General features: G+C 42.6%; 1 protein-coding gene across 1 annotated transcript in view; it reads right to left on the bottom strand.

Moving 5' to 3' along the window:
• LOC100493151 (myelin-oligodendrocyte glycoprotein-like) overlaps positions 1 to 17,813 on the bottom strand; it is a 57,927-nt gene extending 40,114 nt beyond the window's left edge. The window contains exons 1-3 of the mRNA XM_012969907.3: positions 17,685 to 17,813; positions 14,380 to 14,460; positions 7,381 to 7,737 (exon numbers count right to left, since the gene is read on the bottom strand). Coding sequence (XP_012825361.1) covers positions 7,381 to 7,737; positions 14,380 to 14,452 — 430 coding nt within the window. The 5' untranslated portion in view covers positions 14,453 to 14,460; positions 17,685 to 17,813. The remainder of the gene's footprint in view (positions 1 to 7,380; positions 7,738 to 14,379; positions 14,461 to 17,684) is intronic.
• Positions 17,814 to 19,773: the final 1,960 nt, after the last annotated feature.

Genomic DNA, 19,773 nt, shown 5'->3' with positions numbered 1-19,773 from the left:
TCCCTTTCTAGTTTCTGATTGTCCTTTGTGTTTTGTCCCTTGCCTGACCTTGACTCTGCTGATTACTGCCTGTACTGACCTTCTGCCTGTATTTCTGACTACACTTTCTGGATCTCAATTCTGAACCTCGTTGCCCACATGGTTTTGACCTCGGCCTTTTCCACCTTCATTTTAATTGTATTTCTAAAGGATTTGGTAAGTAGACAGGGAGAGCTTCTGATTTGGACATATTGATTTGATTGATCATTTGAAATTTCCCTAAAAGTCTTTAGTTTCTGCAATATTTGAAAATTACATAAGATTATCTGCAAAAGCAGCAATTTTGTATTCTGTTGTATGTACTGTTAGGCCTCATATATCTAGATTTTGTCTTATCGCTATTAGCAAATGTTCCATGCATAGTATATACAATAAAGGAGATAAGGGGCATCCCTACCGAGTCCCACTCCTAATATCAAATGTGTCAGAGAAAATACCATGCATTTTTATTTTTGTGGTGGGTTTAGAATATAATGGCATTATTCTGTATTGAAATGACTGGTTAAGGCCCATCCCCTCTAATAATCTTAAAAATGTCCAATTCACCCAACCAAATGCCTTTTCCGCATCCACTGAGAGGAGCAGAGAAGGCACCCGAAGATATTTTGCCCAATTGACTAGATGCAAAATTTATATTGTGTTTTCTTCCCTTCTCTCTCTCTTTGTCAAAACCCACTTGGTCTCTATGTTTCATGGTAGGGAGTAGTGAATTTAGCCTTTGCGCTATTATTGTTGTGTACAATTTCAAGTCTAATATTTAGCAAAGATATAGGCCTATAACAATTGGTTGGTTCTTTGCCTTACTTAGGTATAACCAAAAAATACCATATGCATCATACCCCCTTCATACAAGGGCCTTATAACAACAGACCACAACTATTAAGGACTTTTACCACCATTTGTTCCTTGGTCCCCTTCTATTATTTCTTTGTGTTACAGAAACTTTCCTACCATCTGCCCCTAGGTCTTCTTCTATGTTGCACTTGATATATAAATATATATGTAACTAAGTACAGGCCTGGATTTATTTGAAAATTTCCATGATTTTGGACCAATATTCTTCAAGCATTCATTGACACAATTATAGCTTTGAGGTCTGCCACAACCCTCTTTAAGTGTTGCCTTCAAGTAGTGATTCTGTTCCATTCCGAATTTGTATAGTTGCTATCAGAGTCAGGTTTGTTCCTACCCTATCATGTTGGTTTAGGTCCTGGGCTCATTGGTCACCTTCATGTCCTACAGATGTCAGGAACTTTTTCAGGAACTTCTGACTCACCAAGTTTGTATGGTGTAGGATCCTCTCTTGATGGATCTTTCAATTGACTGTGCTTACCCATTATAACTGGTATTTTTTCCACTTTTTGTGGAGACTTAGAGCTATGCGTCCATCTTATTGCATAGTCAGCCATGCCCCCCAGAGTCAGTTCAATTCCATATCAAGCTGATAGAGATCCAGGAGGTGCCCAGTGCCACAGGGGAGAATGTCTGTACTGCAACCTTTTTATGGGTTGGTGGGAGAGGCTCCATGTCTTTGGAGAGATAAATCGGTTCCAAAATCAGATTGTCTGCTTTTATCGCTATATTGACAATTGTATTGGAGTTTGGGATGGTGATGAACCATCCTTACAGTCTTTTATAAATTATTGCAATGGAGGGTATTAAATTTACTTATGAGACAAATAAGGTGAGGATCCCATTCCTGGACGTAGTTTTTAATGTAAATAACAACATGATACAGACGGATCTTTTTCGTAAGCCGATCACACGTAACACTCTCCTACATGCTGATACTGGGCATCCTGTTACGTGTTTGATGGTTATCCAAGTGGGACAATTTTTGCATCTTAGATGTATATGCTCATCCTGGGATGCGTTTCAAAACCAAGCAATGCAATTGTGGGACAGATTTACCCAACGAGGCTATGATACTCAAACTATTAAAAGGGCATATGATAGAGCCATGCCCACTAGTAGAGCTGATCTGTTGAATCAGAAACCTAAGTATTCAGGGTGCAAACAGGGAATAAAATCTAGACCCAGGTTCTGCACAACATACAGGAGAGGAGTGTTCGATATACAGAGGAGTATTTGGAAGCATAGCCTCCTGGGTTTCCAGGAGTTTTTATTCCTCTGGTACTAAGAACAAGGATCGACATGGCTGCAATATAAGGGCACTTTCAGATGTGGTAAAAACAGGTGTAAGGCCTGCAATGTGATTAAGGTTTCACATACTTTTACCTGTACTTACACAGGTCGCAGTTTTACCATTCCTCAATATTTTAATTTCCAATCTAAGGATATAGTTTACCTGGTGACTTGTGAATGCGGAGCCCAGTATGTGGGTAAGACCATTAGGAGAGCAGGAACTAGGTTCCTTGAACACTTGGCAGCAATAGATAGGAAGGATTTGAAATCTGCTGTTGCCAAACATGTCATTGAAAAGCATGCGGGCAGAGGGATGGTGATTCAGGTCATTGATAAACCAAAGTGGAGTGTAAGGAGGGGTGATCTGGACACTAAATTTTAACAGAGAGAGGTATATTGCATATATCATTTGAAGTCTGTGGAACAGTACGGTGGTTTAAATAGGGAATGGGAGATTTCATGCTTTTGTTAAAGAGATCAGGATGTGTAATGACTGATATTAATTAAATTTGCAGTGTGGGCCATGAAAACATATAATTGAATTAAATATATTGGAATATACTAACATAAAATATACTATAATGATAACATCATAAGAGAGCTAATGGCCTGTAATAAATACATAGAATTTATGCAACTAATAGTGTACCTCAACAAAATATTTCTGACCAAAAAAATACAATGGGGATGGACATTGTTCTGTATGGTTTATTGTGAGAGGTACCACCGGTTTAGCTTCATGTTTGAGATTGTTTTGCAATTATTTAGATGGTGTAGTATATGAACATATGTGCAATGTATAAATGGAGTCGAATGTATAAATCGTATTATATGGGGATTAATACTGAGTTTGGGCTTCTTGAGATAATGGATGTACATTGAATAATATGTATTTTTCGATGTTTTCTAACTTCTGTTTTTAAAGGGATCAATTGGGTTTTATAGAGGGTTAATTTACATAGAGCTCCCACTGAGTGACCCCCCAAAAGGAAGATACTGGAAAGGTTGTAAGTGTGCGGACCCCTGTGGGAGGACAGGTTTTGTTTGTATACCTACATGGAAGCAACTACTGCGGTAATAGATCTTTTGGGGAAGGGATATATTGCACTGAATTGTGCATTTATTAATCCTGTTAGGAGTTAGTTGTGGGACTGTGACACTAAAGGACTGTGTTAGTGAGCCAGATAGACCCCCACATGGCCCCAGGGCAGGATTGCTGTTTATAGTAAATACTGTCTGCTTAATTTCTCAAGTTCATGTTTGTTGTAGCAAAGCTTTGTCTGTTTTTTCCACTAGGTGAAAGCAAATAAAAGGAATTCTGGGAATGAATTCTAAACTCTTGAAAAAATCCCATTTACATGGGTTTATCCTATAGGCTACAGCTCACCCACTGGGTTTGAAGCAGAAGCCGGGATAATAGCTGATCAGATTCCCAACTACAGACCGGTTTCATCTTTCTTGAGGCTCATCAGTGTAGTGCAGGGTTTTCTGATCAGCTTAGTTAGAGTCACCATGTGGTTCTACAAACAAATAAATAAGGTTGAGGAGACTGCCTCATACAGACAAAAGCAAACAAAAGGAATTCTGGGAATGAATTCCAAACTCTTAATTCCCAAGATGATTGGGAGGAGGCAACAGACTCCATGTAATATAACTGTCTCATCTCTACTAGAGACAGATTGATACAGTATAAAACCTTTCATCACCTGTATATCACACCATTAAGGTTGCACCAGATGGGCCGTACCCCAACAAATAAGTGCCCGAGATGTGCAGCTAGCCCTGCTAACTTTTTTCATATGATCTGGGCATGTCCCCATATCGCTAAGTTCTAGTCAGCAGTCACTAAATACTTATCGAATAACTTAGCCTTCCCTACTCAAGAAGTCAAGTCAAGAAGGCCCACCAGCGTCTATTCTTCTTGAGAACACTAAAGAAGAATCAGCTGTCTTCAACTATTCTGGTGAACTTTTATCGCTGCACAATAGAAAGCATCCTAACCAACTGTGTCACAGTTTGGTATGGAAGCTGTTCTGTTGCTGAGCGTAAGGCACTGCAGCGAGTGGTGAAAACTGCCCAGTGTATTATAGGGACTCCACTTCCAGCCATTGAGGACATTCAAAAGAAACACTGTGTGCGTCGAGCACGCAGTATTCTTAAGGATTACTCTCATCCCGCCCACAAACTGTTCTCTCTCCTGCCTTCTGGACGGCGCTTCAGGTGTCTCAGGTCAAGAACCAACAGACTGAGGAACAGCTTCTTTCATAGAGCTGTCTCCTTATTGAACTCTGCCCCCCACTGACACTGTTTACATCTCACAACCCTATACTCTTACCATTATACTAATTACACTTTACATTATCTATTCAATATTGCAACACAATGTACATATCTGTTTGAAAAATACAAAAATACAAATATCCATTTACAATACATTTGTAAAACTTCTGATTGAGTATATATTCGCACATCACATGTCTACTTGTAAATTCCTGTACACTATGTTCATATTTATCTGTAATTGTTCACTTGTAAACTCCTGTCTGTAGAAATTAACAACCTGTATATTATGTTCATATCTATCTGCAAATTCCTGACTAAGTTAATAATACTGGTATATATGATACATCCATTGTAAATTCATAAGTATGGTTACTAGTAATCTGTAGTCTGTATATATGCTCACCAATGAATCTTCTGTAATAAGTACCTATAGCTCTACCTGCACATTTCCCTTAAATGCACTTAACTTATACCTTATCCTGTATTTTCTGCTAATTGCACTTCTGGTTAGACCTAAACTGTATTTCGTTGCCTTGTACGTGTACATGTGTAATGACAATAAAGTTGAATCTATCTATCTATCTACTGTGACTGCTCCCGAAACTTGCTTGCTAGGAGTCCTAGACAGTATAGTTGCTCAAAATAGTTCCCGGATACGCTACAGAATACTCCTGTTCTATGCAAATAAAACAGTTGCAATGCATTGGATGGGCCCCACCCTGCCCACTGTTACAGCCTGGAAGAATCTAGTGAATGCGGTAGCTCCTCTGTATAAACTCACATACGAGACTAGAGGCGCACCTGATAAATTTGACAAAGTTTGGGGCCCTTGGTGTGACCTAGAGGGAAACTGATCGATCCCGCTCCTGGCTGCATACTAAGTCCCCCAGCGCCTTCCCACCTTTTTTCTGCCATACCCTGAACATCTAACTCAGTAAGGTGACGGACCCAATATGTTGGAACTGCTGCCAGACATTCACACTCTGTAATGCTACACCTATCCCTTTAATGTTTGCAACAAATTTTAGAGATAGACCTTGAAAAGAAAATCCAATACTTTTTCCTCATTGCACTGTAAAATGTGTTATTTTATTTTATGTTTTTGTTTGTATGAAAATTAATAAAATGCACCTTTGAAAAAAGGAGTGTAAACCTATTCTGCAGAAGTGTGTAAAAAAGGGTTACAAATGTTACACATATACAGCATTAAACATTAGTATCAACATCTGCATTGCTTGTATATCTTCTATCACTATACTAATGATAAGTATAGTGGTTAGGTGTTGATTAACCCTTTAAGTGCCAGCACAATTTCACATTTTAGTTCCCCCTAGGGCAGGGGTGGGCAAACTTTTTGGCTCAGGGGCCACATTGACTTTTAAAAATTTGACAGATGGGCCGGGCCCATCAGTCCCCAGACACCAAGTCTTGCCGGATTAAAAAGACCAACAGGCCGGACGTGGCCCAAGTGGCCCATCCCTGCCTTAGGGGCATTTACTGGGGGTAGTTTGGGCATATTTCCACTTCTGGAACAAGATTTAGAGCTCTCAATACAAAGAAAAATTACTATTCTTCATGATATAGTGATTTATATCAGAAAAAATATTTTATTTTAGGGACAAAAATTCAACTGATTGGGAAAGCCTCATGTCTCCTGAACGTGCCAATACCCGATATGTATAGTTTTATGGTGGTTTCTGACTTCTCAAAGCAATTTTCAAAGCATTACAGCAGAATATTGCACACTTTATCTTTAGTAATAAGTCAAATCAACTGGACTTGCTCTGTTTTTCTTAAAGATGGTTTGCCAGTCATCTCACTGATCTTCCTGGAATAAATACCCTAGACTGTTGCTCCAATTAGCATAATCTGTTTATCATAACCAGCATGGGATCAGGGATCTCATGAAGGTGAAGGCCTGATTGTATGAGCATTAAGGGGTTATTAAACCCTCCAGGAAGATGTGCCAAAATAGCATTGTATGTGGCAGACAATAGATGTCGCTCACCAGTTGAATGACTGGCAAAACATCTTTAAAAAAGAACACAGTAAGTCCAGTTGATTTGACTTACTACTACCATGACCTGGATGAATGAGAATCTTCATAAACATTGCATACTTTAGATTCCAAAGCCAAAAATCCTGCAACATAAGGTTTACCCCAGGAAACCATATATTTTTGAAAAGTACACATTCTGCCGAATCCAAAATGGGTAACTATGTCTTTCTACTCCTAAATACCAAACTGCAATGCTTTCCCAAACTTGTCTCAAAGCTTCCACTTTCAGGCATCATATCTCCCACATAACATTAGGTACCAAGAAAACACATCCTAAATATGAAAGCCAAGGGTCCACTGAACAGTTTGATGCCCATTGTGCATAGGATCACCAAGGTATCTGGCGTTTAGAGACCCCAAAAGGAAGTTAGTGTGCAACATGAGCCGACACTGTGCTCACTCTGACAGGAGTTTTAATCTTCAGCCAGTTATCGGTTGGGGAAGCCCATTGGCCCCATACACAGTTCAAAAGCTGCCAACTCAGTCTGTTAGCAGTTCTTATGGGCCAGTGTATGGCCACGTTAACATTCAAAGGAGTCAGTGATTATAATGATTTATACATTTTAATGTTTTAAGCCTCCTTAGGGAAGGGAACACTGTTTAGGGTGAAAAACAACTTAAAAAAACAGACAAATGCAAAACTACAGGCACTTTCATGCAAATATAAATGGCCATGCACAAAATGAGAAAACATTATTTTACAAAAGAATATGACTTTACTGAGGAAGAAAAATATCCACAACTGTTAAAATTTGAATTGTTTACAAAATATCATCATTGAAAATCTAATTGATAGTACTTACACCCAATTAACAGTATTTAAGCAACAAGCAGAAGAAATACAGATTACTGACCTGCTGGTGGAGCCTCCTTTAGCTCCAGTGTTGCAAAGTCCACGTGATCATCAGAAGCAAATATACAGGTGTAGAATGCTATATCCGACGGCTGAAAATTCTTTATTCTCACAGTGACTTGTCCTTGTCCGATATTCTCTGTCAGAAACTCCGTCCTCCCCTTATACTCTTCGTCCTGATTACCAGTGTCATCCAGTCTCTTGTTATACACGTAAACATAGGAGTTTGGGTCTCCCCGATGGAACTTGATTGTCATACTCTCAGCGCTGCCTGCAGGTACCAGGTAACAGCCCAGATCTGCATCACTGCCCACAGGGGCAATAACTGGTGTGTGAGAGGCAATAACCTTAAACCACTCTGCAAAATAAAGCAAATTATTATACAGGGAACTCCTGTATCAGTCATAGTTACATAGGATTGAATAAAGACCAGAGTCCATCAAGTTTAACCCTTCCAAGTAAACCCAGCACACACAACCTATACTTACTCATGTATTATAAGGGATAATGTACCCCCTACTGTAAATGATAAGGATATTAGCAGTCACTGAGGGGTTCTGTGCCCATATAAAGGCACAAGGCTGCAGGCTGAGTTATACAGGGAACTCTGAGTATCACTCATGTATTATAAGGGATAATGTACCCCCTACTGTAAATGATAAGGATATTAGCAGTCACTGAGGGGTTCTGTGCCCATATAAAGGCACAATATCCAGGATAAAATGAAAAAACAGCAGCACTCCGGAAATGTTGTAGAAAAAAGTGACTTTACTCAAGTGCACACAGCAACGTTTCGGGCATAAACCAGCCCTTTATCAAGCCATATAAAGGCACAAGGCTGCAGGCTGAGATCAGTAAGCTCATTAGCCTCATCCATCACAATACAAATTACAGTTCTAGGTACATCCACCCTAGCTAGCAAAGCCAACAACTTTCCATTTTTGTCTCCCTTGTCATACCAAGCTGCTGCCCTGTATAAGTCACACTATGAATACTTCTCTGTTAGGAGCAAGTCTATCTCTCTGTGCTGTCTGCATTCCCAGTTTGGTTGCATTAGTGTTAAATCTGCCTCTGCCTTAGCTAGCACATCCCACGCAAGGCAAGGTGCTGAATCATACTCCTGCCGGACTGATTTCCCAGAGCTGCCATCTTCTGCAATCTGTAATATTAGTTCAAAGGACCCCTTTCTGTGGATTGTTTTAAAGGCCAACATCCCTTGTCTCTGGGGAAAGAATGGTGACTTCCAAAGTATTAGAGGAAAGGAAGAATTTTTGTACTTTTTCTTGGGATTTACAGGGAAGTGCTACAAGCAGCCATTGAGAAAGAAACAATCATTAAATAAGAACTCCCTCCCCCCCTTAGTAATGTGGATCTGAGCCAATCAGCAGGGAGCTGACTCATAGTCTAACTGAGCATGTTCACTTGGTCTGGGTGTCTGTGCAGGAGTGAGGCATTATGGGAACTTTCTTTACCCAGCTCAGTGTTTTTTCTTCCTGTTTGGCTTCTGATCATCTGAACGGGAGAAATATGGGGAGACTTAAGGGCACTATTGAGAGAACTGAAGGTATGCCTGCAGCTTGGGATTAACTCTTTACTAGCCTTTCCTTCTCCTTTAAGCTGTTCCTATCGCTGATTCCCGTGTTCCCAAGTTATCTTTCTCGTGACCCCCTTCTGGTTCCAAGCTCCAGTTTCCATGTCCTGTTCCTGTTCTCCGGTGCCCTTCCTTGTTCTGTTCTGATTCCCCGGTTCTGACCTTGGCCTGTCCTCGCCTTTGTTGATTGCTGCCAGCCCTGACCTTTGGCCTGATTTGGATTTTGTCTCTGCCTGCTGTTTTCAACTATTCAAGTCTGTATATCCTTAGGGGCCCATTTACTTACTCACGAACGGGCCGAATGCGTCCGATTGCGTTTTTTTCGTAATGATCGGTAGCGTTTAAACTTGCGCAAAAAGTTGCGATTTTTTTCGTAGTGTTAAAACTTGCGCAAAACGTCGCACCTTTTAAGTTTTAACGCTACGAAAAAAGCGCAACTTTTCGCGCAAGTTTTAACGCTACGAAAAAATCGCAACTTTCGGAATGGCTACGAAAAACTCGCGTTTTTTCGCGCAAATCGTATTGGTAACGAAAAAGACGCGATAATTTCCGAAATTCGTAAAGGCGCCGAAAAAATTGCAAAAAATACGAATAAGTCGCAATATGTTCGTTTTCCAATCGGAATTTTTCCAATTCGGTCGGAATTCATGTCTTAGTAAATCAGCCCCATAGTGTGCACTGTTACTGACTTCACTACGTTTATTGAAGTTCCTTCCACTGATCATCATGGCCTCTGACACCAGTTCTGTGGTATATGGTTACACTCCGGGTTACCCAGTCTTCAGACTCCCACCTTCCTGGTACTCCATGGTGTCTCCTCAGGGAGATCATGGCAGATATTATAAGGCATAGAGGGGTTCCATGGCCATTTAAAGGTTATTTGTGGCTCCTGTATATTATATAGTGAATAAAGTACCCCCTATTGTAACATATAGGGATATTATAAGGCACAGAGGGGTTCCATGGCCATTTAAAGGTTATTTGTGGCTCCTGTATATTATATAGTGAATAAAGTACCCCCTATTGTAACATATAGGGATATTATAAGGCACAGAGGGGGTCCATGGCCATATAAAGGGTATTTGTGGCTCCTGTATATTATATAGTGAATAAAGTACCCCCTATTGTAACATATAGGGATATTATAAGGCACAGAGGGGTTCCATGGCCATATAAAGGTTATTTGTGGCTCCTGTATATTATATAGTGAATAAAGTACCCCCTATTGTAACATATAGGGATATTATAAGTCACAGAGGGGTTCCATGGCCATATAAAGGTTATTTGTGGCTCTTGTATATTATATAGTGAATAAGAGGAGTTCCATGGCCATATAAAGGTTATTTGTGGCTCTTGTATATTATATAGTGAATAAAGTACTTCCTATTGTAAAATATAGGGATATTATAAGTCACAGAGGGGTTCCATGGCCATATAAAGGGTATTTGTGGCTCCTGTATATTATATAGTGAATAAAGTACCCCTATTGTAACATATAGGGATATTATAAGGCACAGAGGGGTTCCATGGCCATATAAAGGTTATTTGTGGCTCCTGTATATTATATAGTGAATAAAGTACCCCCTATTGTAAAATATAGGGATATTATAAGGCATGAAGGAGTTCCATGGCCATACAAAAGCACAAGGCTAAAGGCCAATTGCTTTTATACAGATCCTGGAACTCCTAAAATATACACTTTTCAGTGAGTCATGTGACAGAAATTACATGACTAAGCTCCAATTATAAGGATATAATTTACAGAATATTTGTGGCTCATGTGTATTATATATATATATATATGTGTGTGTATGTTAGAATTCATACAGTGCATTTAACAATTAACCAAGCTTAACAATATAACCTTTAGCTCCCAAGAGCTAAGGGTAAATGTATAAATATAACCCTGATAGGGTGGAGTGATAGGTGGCATTTGGGGAATATGAATATTTCTACTTATGAGGGACCTAGATGAGTTCTTGATCAATCAGAATACCCAAGGCTATTGTAATACTAATATCTACAGTTAGTACTAGTGGTTGTATTTATAGTTTATGTATGTGAGTGTATAGATTGGTAGGTGTGGGTTAGGTGTGCTGGGTTTACTTGGATGGGTTGAACTTGATGGACACTGGTCTTTTTTCAACCCTATGTAACTATGTAACTTATGTCCAGTTTAGTATTAGGTTTCATATATAAAATTATATGTTGGATATGGTTGTTTATATCATTTTACATATAAAACACAGGCTTGGGTCTTCTAGATTTGCCTGTCATAGAAATTTGCCTAGAGCTGTAGCATGGAAACTACTGAGACCAAGATAAAATGGAAACTGCTAAGTTTGTTTTATACAGGCTACAGAAATAGTAGATGAAACTGCTAAAGAAAGTGAAGTACTTCTACTGAGAGAGAATTTATCAAGCAGATATTATAAATTACATGTTTGTTTTTTCATTACTCTCTAGTAAGGTATGCATACCTCCCAACTGTTATGATTTTGACAACTCAGACCACAGTCCCGGCTTCTTATTAAAAAGTCCCTCATTTCCCTTTGATCTCCTGCACTGGGTGCCAAAAAGATACAAAGTTTCTCAAACTTAATTAGATAAGTAGCTGTTGGCAGAGCCCAGAATACTCAGCCCCTGCACCGAGATATAATTGTAACTAAAAAGCTAAACAGGTCTCTTGGGGGAACTGAGAATCACAGCTTAAAGGGCAACTTCACCTTCATTAGCAAAACTGTAATAACACATAAAACAAGAGCCCAAAACCCCCAGAAATGTGTTCAAACTTTACATAACCTGCCAAATTTAGTCAAATGGGAGTGGTATTTAGGGGGGTGTAGTTTCAAGGCTCTATGCGCTGCAGCTGTTTTTGTCCCTCTTTAGTTTTTTCAAATGTTGGAAGGCGTGGGTATGTGCATTGTCTAGTTGTGGTGTTAGATAGGCCTCTGGCAGTATCTAATTTTAACTGATTTTTCTCAACAGGTATTTAGGGGGACTTGATGGGGCTTTTTTCTATAAAAAACAGTTTTTTGCTAAAAACAATATTTTTTTAACCCTAAATGTGGTTCTTTTGTTAAATAGAACTTTCTTCAAATACACATTTAAGGACTCATGCACTGGACTGTGGTTAATTAAAGGGGGCAGGCACTTGTGATATGGTGGCTATTTAGGGCTCTGGCACACAGGGAGGTTAGTCGCCCGTGACAAATCTCCCTTGTCACGGGCGACTAATCTCCCCGAACTACCATCCCACCAGCGAAAATGTAAGTCACCGGTGGGATGGCACACGCTGCGCAGGCGATTTCGGCAAAACGCTGAAGTTGCCTCGCGAGGCATTTTCGGCGATTTGCCAAAATCACCTGCGCAGTGTGTGCCATCCCACTGGCAACTTTCATTTTCACCGATGGGATGGTAGTTCGGGGAGATTAGTCGCCCGTGACAAGGGAGATTTGTCGCGGGCGACTAATCTCCCCGTGTGCCAGAGCCCTTAAGGGTGTTTGCAATATGGCTTGTTATCACTTGAAAAAGGGACTAGTTCCTGAAACATGTCGGGATAAGCACCAATAAAAGGTGAATGGCAGACTTCAGTACTGCTGTCTTCCATGTGTTTCTACATTGTGTGTTTGATGCTATGTACCATATGCACAAGGCCTGGTGCAAACAGGTAAAGTGCTCACATTTTGTGGTCAGCAAATGAGCTCTATGTTATGTTCTCCCTTTTACATATAATCTGAGCAAAACCATATTTGTCTTATAGGAGAACTGCCATGGAATATATTAGGAGCAATTCACCTTAAAATTACATTTTTGAGTGATGTAGACAGTAGGGGTAATATATGATTGTACCAGCAAGTGCTTGTGCTCTAAAATAGACTCAACTGAGATCATATATTGATGCAATTCATTATGGTACTTCCAGATAAACACACTCCTGCACACCCATGTGGGTGTCAATGTGCCCATCTTGCTTCTTCTAATGAATGATGTGTGACCATGCCTATTAGCACTAGGGTTCCGCTGCTAACATGAACCTAGTTGTAGCTCTAGGGATTGCACAGGGCCAACCCTATCTCTAAATATGCAAGGCCACATTGGGCTTATGCTAATTTACTGTAGATCCTAAACTGTGCACATTGCACTTATGATAGTAAATGACCTCTAGAAAGAAAATACACGCTCCTTGTAGATAGTGCCCTGGCTGTGCAATGAATGATCGGGTAGCATCCGTGACCAGCAGCAGCAATTAAGCATGGGGGGTGGGGGGCATATTTGCTTATAAGGGTCTTGCATTGGTTTCCTTTCTGTGTGATCCAGCTCTGATGCTAGCCTTAATTCTTAGGGCATTTTGTTATCTTTGCTAACTAAGGTGACCTGCAGTTGGTAGTGGGCATTTTGTCCCATAAGCCTTGGCATTTAGAACTTTGTGCAAATGCGTGTCTTCTCCAGAGAAAGCTTCATGGAATATGCAGAGTATCCATCAGATATAATAACTTTTGTTTTGTTTAGTGTCTGTGCTTCCAACACCAATGTTGCATATATCTGATTGCCCACAATATATCCAAATGACTAAGGAATTCTGAAAGACTGCAATATTCATCATACCATAGATAGGAGTAGGTCCTGCTACAGAGATCTTACCATCTACAGTAAACTACACAAAACATTTAGGGGCCGATTCACTAAAGGTCGATAAACGAACGCTATTTATAGCATGCATTAAAAATGTTATCACTTCTTATTTTTTGTGACTTAACGCTCGATTCACTAAAAGGACACGTGTCATAATTAAGAAGTGATGTTCTTGGCGTTATCTCACGGTAAGCGATATTTCGCCTCGCGCGATATATTACTACAGCACATGATATTCCGCACGTAACCGTTACTTTCTGAAAACTACTGTACTGAAAATGCCCATTTCCCTGCAAACTGGCGGCTGCATCACTCTGGGGCCAACACAGACTTGAATAAATCCCACTGCAAAGTCCTTATTGTGTTGCCAAAAGCTCATTAACTGTACTTTTCTATAATTACCGCCTGCCCCAAGTAGGGGTTAATATTCACACAGATTAAAGTGATATTTTGTGCGTTTAACGCTTCATATGTGTTTGTGAATCAGGTGTTACTATTATTTCTATGCGAGAATTAACGCAATGCGTGGTAAGTAACGCTTTGCGATGCTTTTTTGCGCATGCGATATGACTTTGATGAATCGGTACTTAATTATCGCGTACTTTTTAACGCAAAAAACCATGCGATAAACATTATCGCCCTTTAGTGAATCGCCCCATAGTGTCAAATCTCTTGTTAAATATTACCCAGGCATTCATAAAAATGAATAAGGAAACAGCCAACTGTTAAAAAATGTAAGAATTATAAAATATCAAAATAAAATAAATTACGTACGTGCAAATGAAGGCTGAAGAGTTGCTAAAATAGCCATAAATGTAAAGATGGGAATTTTTTTGAGCCCAGCCATTGTTCTTTCTGCAATAGAAGACACATATATATATTTAATATATTCATATTTTTACCACAAGTAATTGTAGTTCAGTTCTCTTATTTTATATATATATATATATATATATAGACAGGGGAAATACAATAAGAAGTTGCTGTAAAAAAGAGCCTTAAAAAAAAAGACTAATTAATGAATTTGAAGTTTTTATACATTATAGTAAATATATCTTTACAATATGTCAACCAAAAGCCAAAAGTTTTTTAACCTCTAGACACCCATAGGGTTAAATTCTTCTATGGCTTGGAAATCCCCTGGTTTGGCCACCTAATAGCTGGACCTAATGTATAGGTGGATGGGGGAGTTGTTTCCACTGCTCCTCATCTCCTGGTGCACGTGCATGAATGAGCATGTACAGCCCCAGCTGTTATACCCTACGCACGTGCCCCTTCTGCCTACTCCTAGTTCTGGCCCTGAAAGGGAGGCCCGAAGTAAAGTGAGACCTTTCTGATATCAGGGAACAGGGCCCCATGAATGAGGCATTAGACAGGAGCAGGTGTAGCTCCCTTTATAGTACCACTCTAAGGCAGTTAGGGTTGGGCCACCGTACCCGTTATCATTCTAGGGGTGTAAGGCAGTTAGGGTTGGGCCCCCGTACCAGTACCACTCTAGGGGTATAAGGCAGTTAGGGTTGGGCCCCCATACCACTCTAGGGGTGTAAGGCAGTTAGGGTTAGGCCCCTGTACCAGTACCACTCTAGGGTGTAAGGCAGTTAGGGTTGGGCCCCGTACCAGTACCACTCTAGGGGTGTAAGGCAGTTAGGGTTGAGCCCCCGTACCAGTACCACTCTAGGGGTGTAAGGCAGTTAGGGCTGAGCCCCTGTACCAGTACTACTCTAGGGGTGTAAGGCAGTTAGGGTTGGGCCCCCGTACCAGTACCACTCTAGGGGTATAAGGCAGTTAGGGTTGGGCCCCCATACCAGTACCACTCTAGGGGTGTTAGGAAGTTAGGGTTAGGCCCCTGTACCAGTACCACTCTAGGGTGTAAGGCAGTTAGGGTTGGGCCCCCGTACCAGTACCACTCTAGGGGTGTTAGGAAGTTAGGGTTAGGCCCCTGTACCAGTACCACTCTAGGGGTGTTAGGCAGTTAGGGTTGGGCCACCATACCAGTACCACTCTAGGGGTGTAAGGCAGTTAGGGTTGAGCCCCCGTACCAGTACCACTCTAGGAGTGTAAGGCAGTTAGGGTTGTGCCCCCGTACCAGTACCACTCTAGGGGTGTAAGGCAGTTAGGGTTGGGCCCCCGTACCAGTACCACTCTAGGGGTGTAAGGCAGTTAGGGTTGGGCCCCCGTACCAGTACCACTCTAGGGGTGTAAGGCAGTTAGGGTTGGGCCCCCGTCCAGTACCACTCTAGGGGTGTAAGGCAGTTAGGGTTGGGCCCACGTACCAGTACCACTCTAGGGGTGTTAGGCAGTTAGGGTTGGGCCCCCATACCAGTACCACTCTAGGGGTGTAAGGCAGTTAGGTTTGGGCCCCCGTACCAGTACCACTCTAGGGGTGTAAGGCAGTTAGGGTTGGGCCCCCGTACCAGTACCACTCTAGGGGTGTAAGGCAGTTAGGGTTGGGCCCCCGTACCAGTACCACTCTAGGGGTGTAAGGTAGTTAGGGTTGGGCCCCCGTACCAGTACAACTCTAGGGGTGTAAGGCAGTTAGGGTTGGGCCCCCGTACCAGTACCACTCTAGGGGTGTAAGGCAGTTAGGGTTGGGCCCCCGTACCAGTACCACTCTAGGGGTATAAGGCAGTTAGGGTTGGGCCCCCGTACCAGTACCACTCTAGGGGTGTAAGGCAGTTAGGGTTGGGCCCCCGTACCAGTACCACTCTAGGGGTGTAAGGCAGTTAGCATTGGGCCCCCGTACCAGTACCACTCTAGGGGTGTAAGGTAGTTAGGGTTGGGCCTCTGTACCAGTACCACTCTAGGGGTGTAAGGCAGTTAGCATTGGGCCCCCGTACCAGTACCACTCTAGGGGTGTAAGGTAGTTAGGGTTGGGCCTCTGTACCAGTACCACTCTAGGAGAATAAGGTAGATAGGGTTGAGCTAGAAAGAGCAGCTTTGAGCTCCTTCTCGTAGGATGATAGATTGGAGGTCTCTTTCTTATGTGAAAACTCAGGCACACTTTACTGCTGCGCTGCAAGTTGGAGTGATATCCCCCCACCCCCAGCAGCCGATCAGCAGAACAATGGGAAGGGAGCAAGATAGCAGCTCCCAGTAGGTATCAGAATAGCACTCAATAGTAAGAAATCCAAGTCCGGCTTGGGACTCCTCCAGTTACATGGGAGTAGGAGAAACAATAGGTTAGCTGAAAGCAGTTCTAATGTGTAGCGCTGGCTGAAAGCTCAGACTCAGGCACAAGGCACTGAGATGGCGCCTACACACCAATATTACAGCTACAAATACATTTGTTGGTTCAAGGGTAAACTGTTAAATGGCAGAGGGAATTATTTGCTGTGTAACAGGGTCATTTAGAAATAAAAAGTACCCCATAAAAATTTCGGCAGTATCCCCTTATCTATTACAGCACTCAATCCAAACAGAACTTATCAAAGAAAGTTCTGCCTGTGTAAGCCTGCATTCTTCATTGCATGAACTTTACAGCGCACACGTGCTGGTTGCAGATGTAAATGTCACTGAAGATGTGAGAGAGGGAAAATGGCAGCTGGGTGAATGCTGTTATTTGTTTTAGGAAAATGTGATGGAACTGGAAAACAAAGGGGATATATGCAGTACAAGTGGTATGCTTTGGGTGGGGCACAACTTTTATACATGGTAGGAAAACGTTTACATGGCCTTTAAACCTTTAAATTCGTGGAATCCACATGCTGGAAAGCTGCTAGGCATATCTAAGATACACTGTGCATGACTGTACAGAAATCTGGATAGTCAGCAGCAGGCATCTAAATTAACTATTAGTTATTATTCAAGTAGAACATATATTTCATATGTGTCCGGTTTTAATGGTATGAGGTGGCAACTTAATATAATATATTGTTTAACTAGAACTCACAGCCTTCTGTTACCCAAAGTACTATATTGGTTACAGTCACACCCTCTCTGCCCTGAGCTGTAACGGATCTGATACACATCAAAGAGCAGAAAAAAGAAACCTGGAAATGCATTCTTTATACACAGGATTATGAAATGCAGCATGATTTGATGCTTTATATAGAACAGTTATAATGTTAATTATTACTCACAGCCGCCCTGCTGTTGCTTTTTCCGCTCGGGTTCCAGGATAAAGAGAAAATTCTGGCAGTTTCACTTTCCCTTTAGAGACTGAGCAACAGCAATTGGTTAAGAGAAGCAGCCTGACATGGGGAGGGGGTGTGTTGGTACAATAACATACAGAGAGTGTATCTCACACACAGGCTGGGTGGGGGCCTGATCCAGAGCTGCATAAACACAGCCAGGGGGGCCCAGAGTGGGGAAGGAAGGCACATAGCCTGAGACACACACACACACATACAGACATATACACACACACACATATACACACACACACACACACATACAGACATATACACACACACACATATACACACACACACACACACATATACACACACACATATACACACATATACACACACACACATATACACACATATACACACATATACACATACACACACACACATATACACACACACACACACACATATACACACATATACACACATATACACACACACACATATACACACACACACACACACACACATATACACACACATACACACATATACACACACACACATATACACACACACACACACACACACATATACACACACATACACACATATACACACACACACACACACACAATTGCAAGAAAGGGGAAGTTGTACTCACCACTAGTTTTTAAACCATTTAAACCAGAGGATGCAATGTGGCTGTGACCACAAAATTCATAAATGTATATAGACAGAAACAAGAGCCCCTCTGCACTTACCCATTATCATTATATACAGGGCATTAAGCCATTCTGTGCATTAAGCTGCCAAGCAATGCCCTCCCCTTTAAGCAAAATAGTGATTGTTTGTCCATATATAGTTATATACTTCTAGCTGGCCAACTGGGTCCCACTCACCCCCGGTCTGGCCTACACTCACTCACCCCCCGGTCTGTCCTGTCCTACACTCACTCACCCCCAGTCTAGCCAGTCCTACACTCACTCACCCCCGGTCTGTCCTGTCCTACACTCACTCACCCCCAGTCTAGCCAGTCCTACACTCACTCACCCCCGGTCTGGCCTGTCCTACACTCACTCAGCCCCGGTCTGGCCTGTCCTACACTCACTCAGCCCCGGTCTGGCCTGTCCTAAACTCACTCATCCCTGGTCTGGCCTGTCCTACACTCACTCACCCCCAGTCTGGCCTGTCCTACACTCACTCACCCCCGGTCTGGCCTGTCCTACACTCACTCAGCCCCGGTCTGGCCTGTCCTAAACTCACTCATCCCTGGTCTGGCCTGTCCTACACTCACTCACCCCCAGTCTGGCCAGTCCTACACTCACTCACCCCCAGTCTGGCCAGTCCTGCACTCACTCACCCCCAGTCTGGCCAGTCCTGCACTCACTCACCCCCGGTCTGGCCTGTCCTACACTCACTCACCCCCAGTCTGGCCAGTCCTACACTCACTCACCCCCAGTCTGGCCAGTCCTACACTCACCCCCAGTCTGGCCAGTCCTGCACTCACTCACCCCCAGTCTGGCCAGTCCTGCACTCACTCACCCCCAGTCTGGCCAGTCCTGCGCTCACTCACCCCCAGTCTGGCCAGTCCTGCGCTCACTCACCCCCAGTCTGGCCAGTCCTGCGCTCACTCACCCCTGGTCTGGCCTGTCCTACACTCACTCACCCCCAGTCTGGCCAGTCAACGCTCACTCACCCCCGGTCTGGCCTGTCCTACACTCACTCACCCCCGGTCTGTCCAGTCCTACACTCACTCACCCCCAGTCTGGCCAGTCCTACGCTCACTCACCCCCGGTCTGGCCTGTCCTACACTCACTCACCCCCGGTCTGGCCTGTCCTACACTCACTCACCCCCGGTCTGTCCAGTCCTACACTCACTCACCCCCGGTCTGTCCAGTCCTACACTCACTCACCCCCGGTCTGTCCAGTCCTAAACTCACTCACCCCCGGTCTGGCCTGTCCTACACTCACTCACCCCCAGTCTGGCCAGTCCTACACTCACTCACCCCCGGTCTGGCCAATCCTACACTCACTCACCCCCGGTCTGGCCAATCCTACACATGAAAAGTCTCGGAACAGTATCATTTCAATG

Source organism: Xenopus tropicalis, chromosome 8, assembly GCF_000004195.4.
Source record: "Xenopus tropicalis strain Nigerian chromosome 8, UCB_Xtro_10.0, whole genome shotgun sequence".
In the NCBI taxonomy this organism is placed as follows: Eukaryota; Metazoa; Chordata; class Amphibia; order Anura; family Pipidae; genus Xenopus; species Xenopus tropicalis.
Note: the sequence above shows the minus strand (reverse complement) of the source record. Positions and strands in the feature narration are given on the sequence as shown.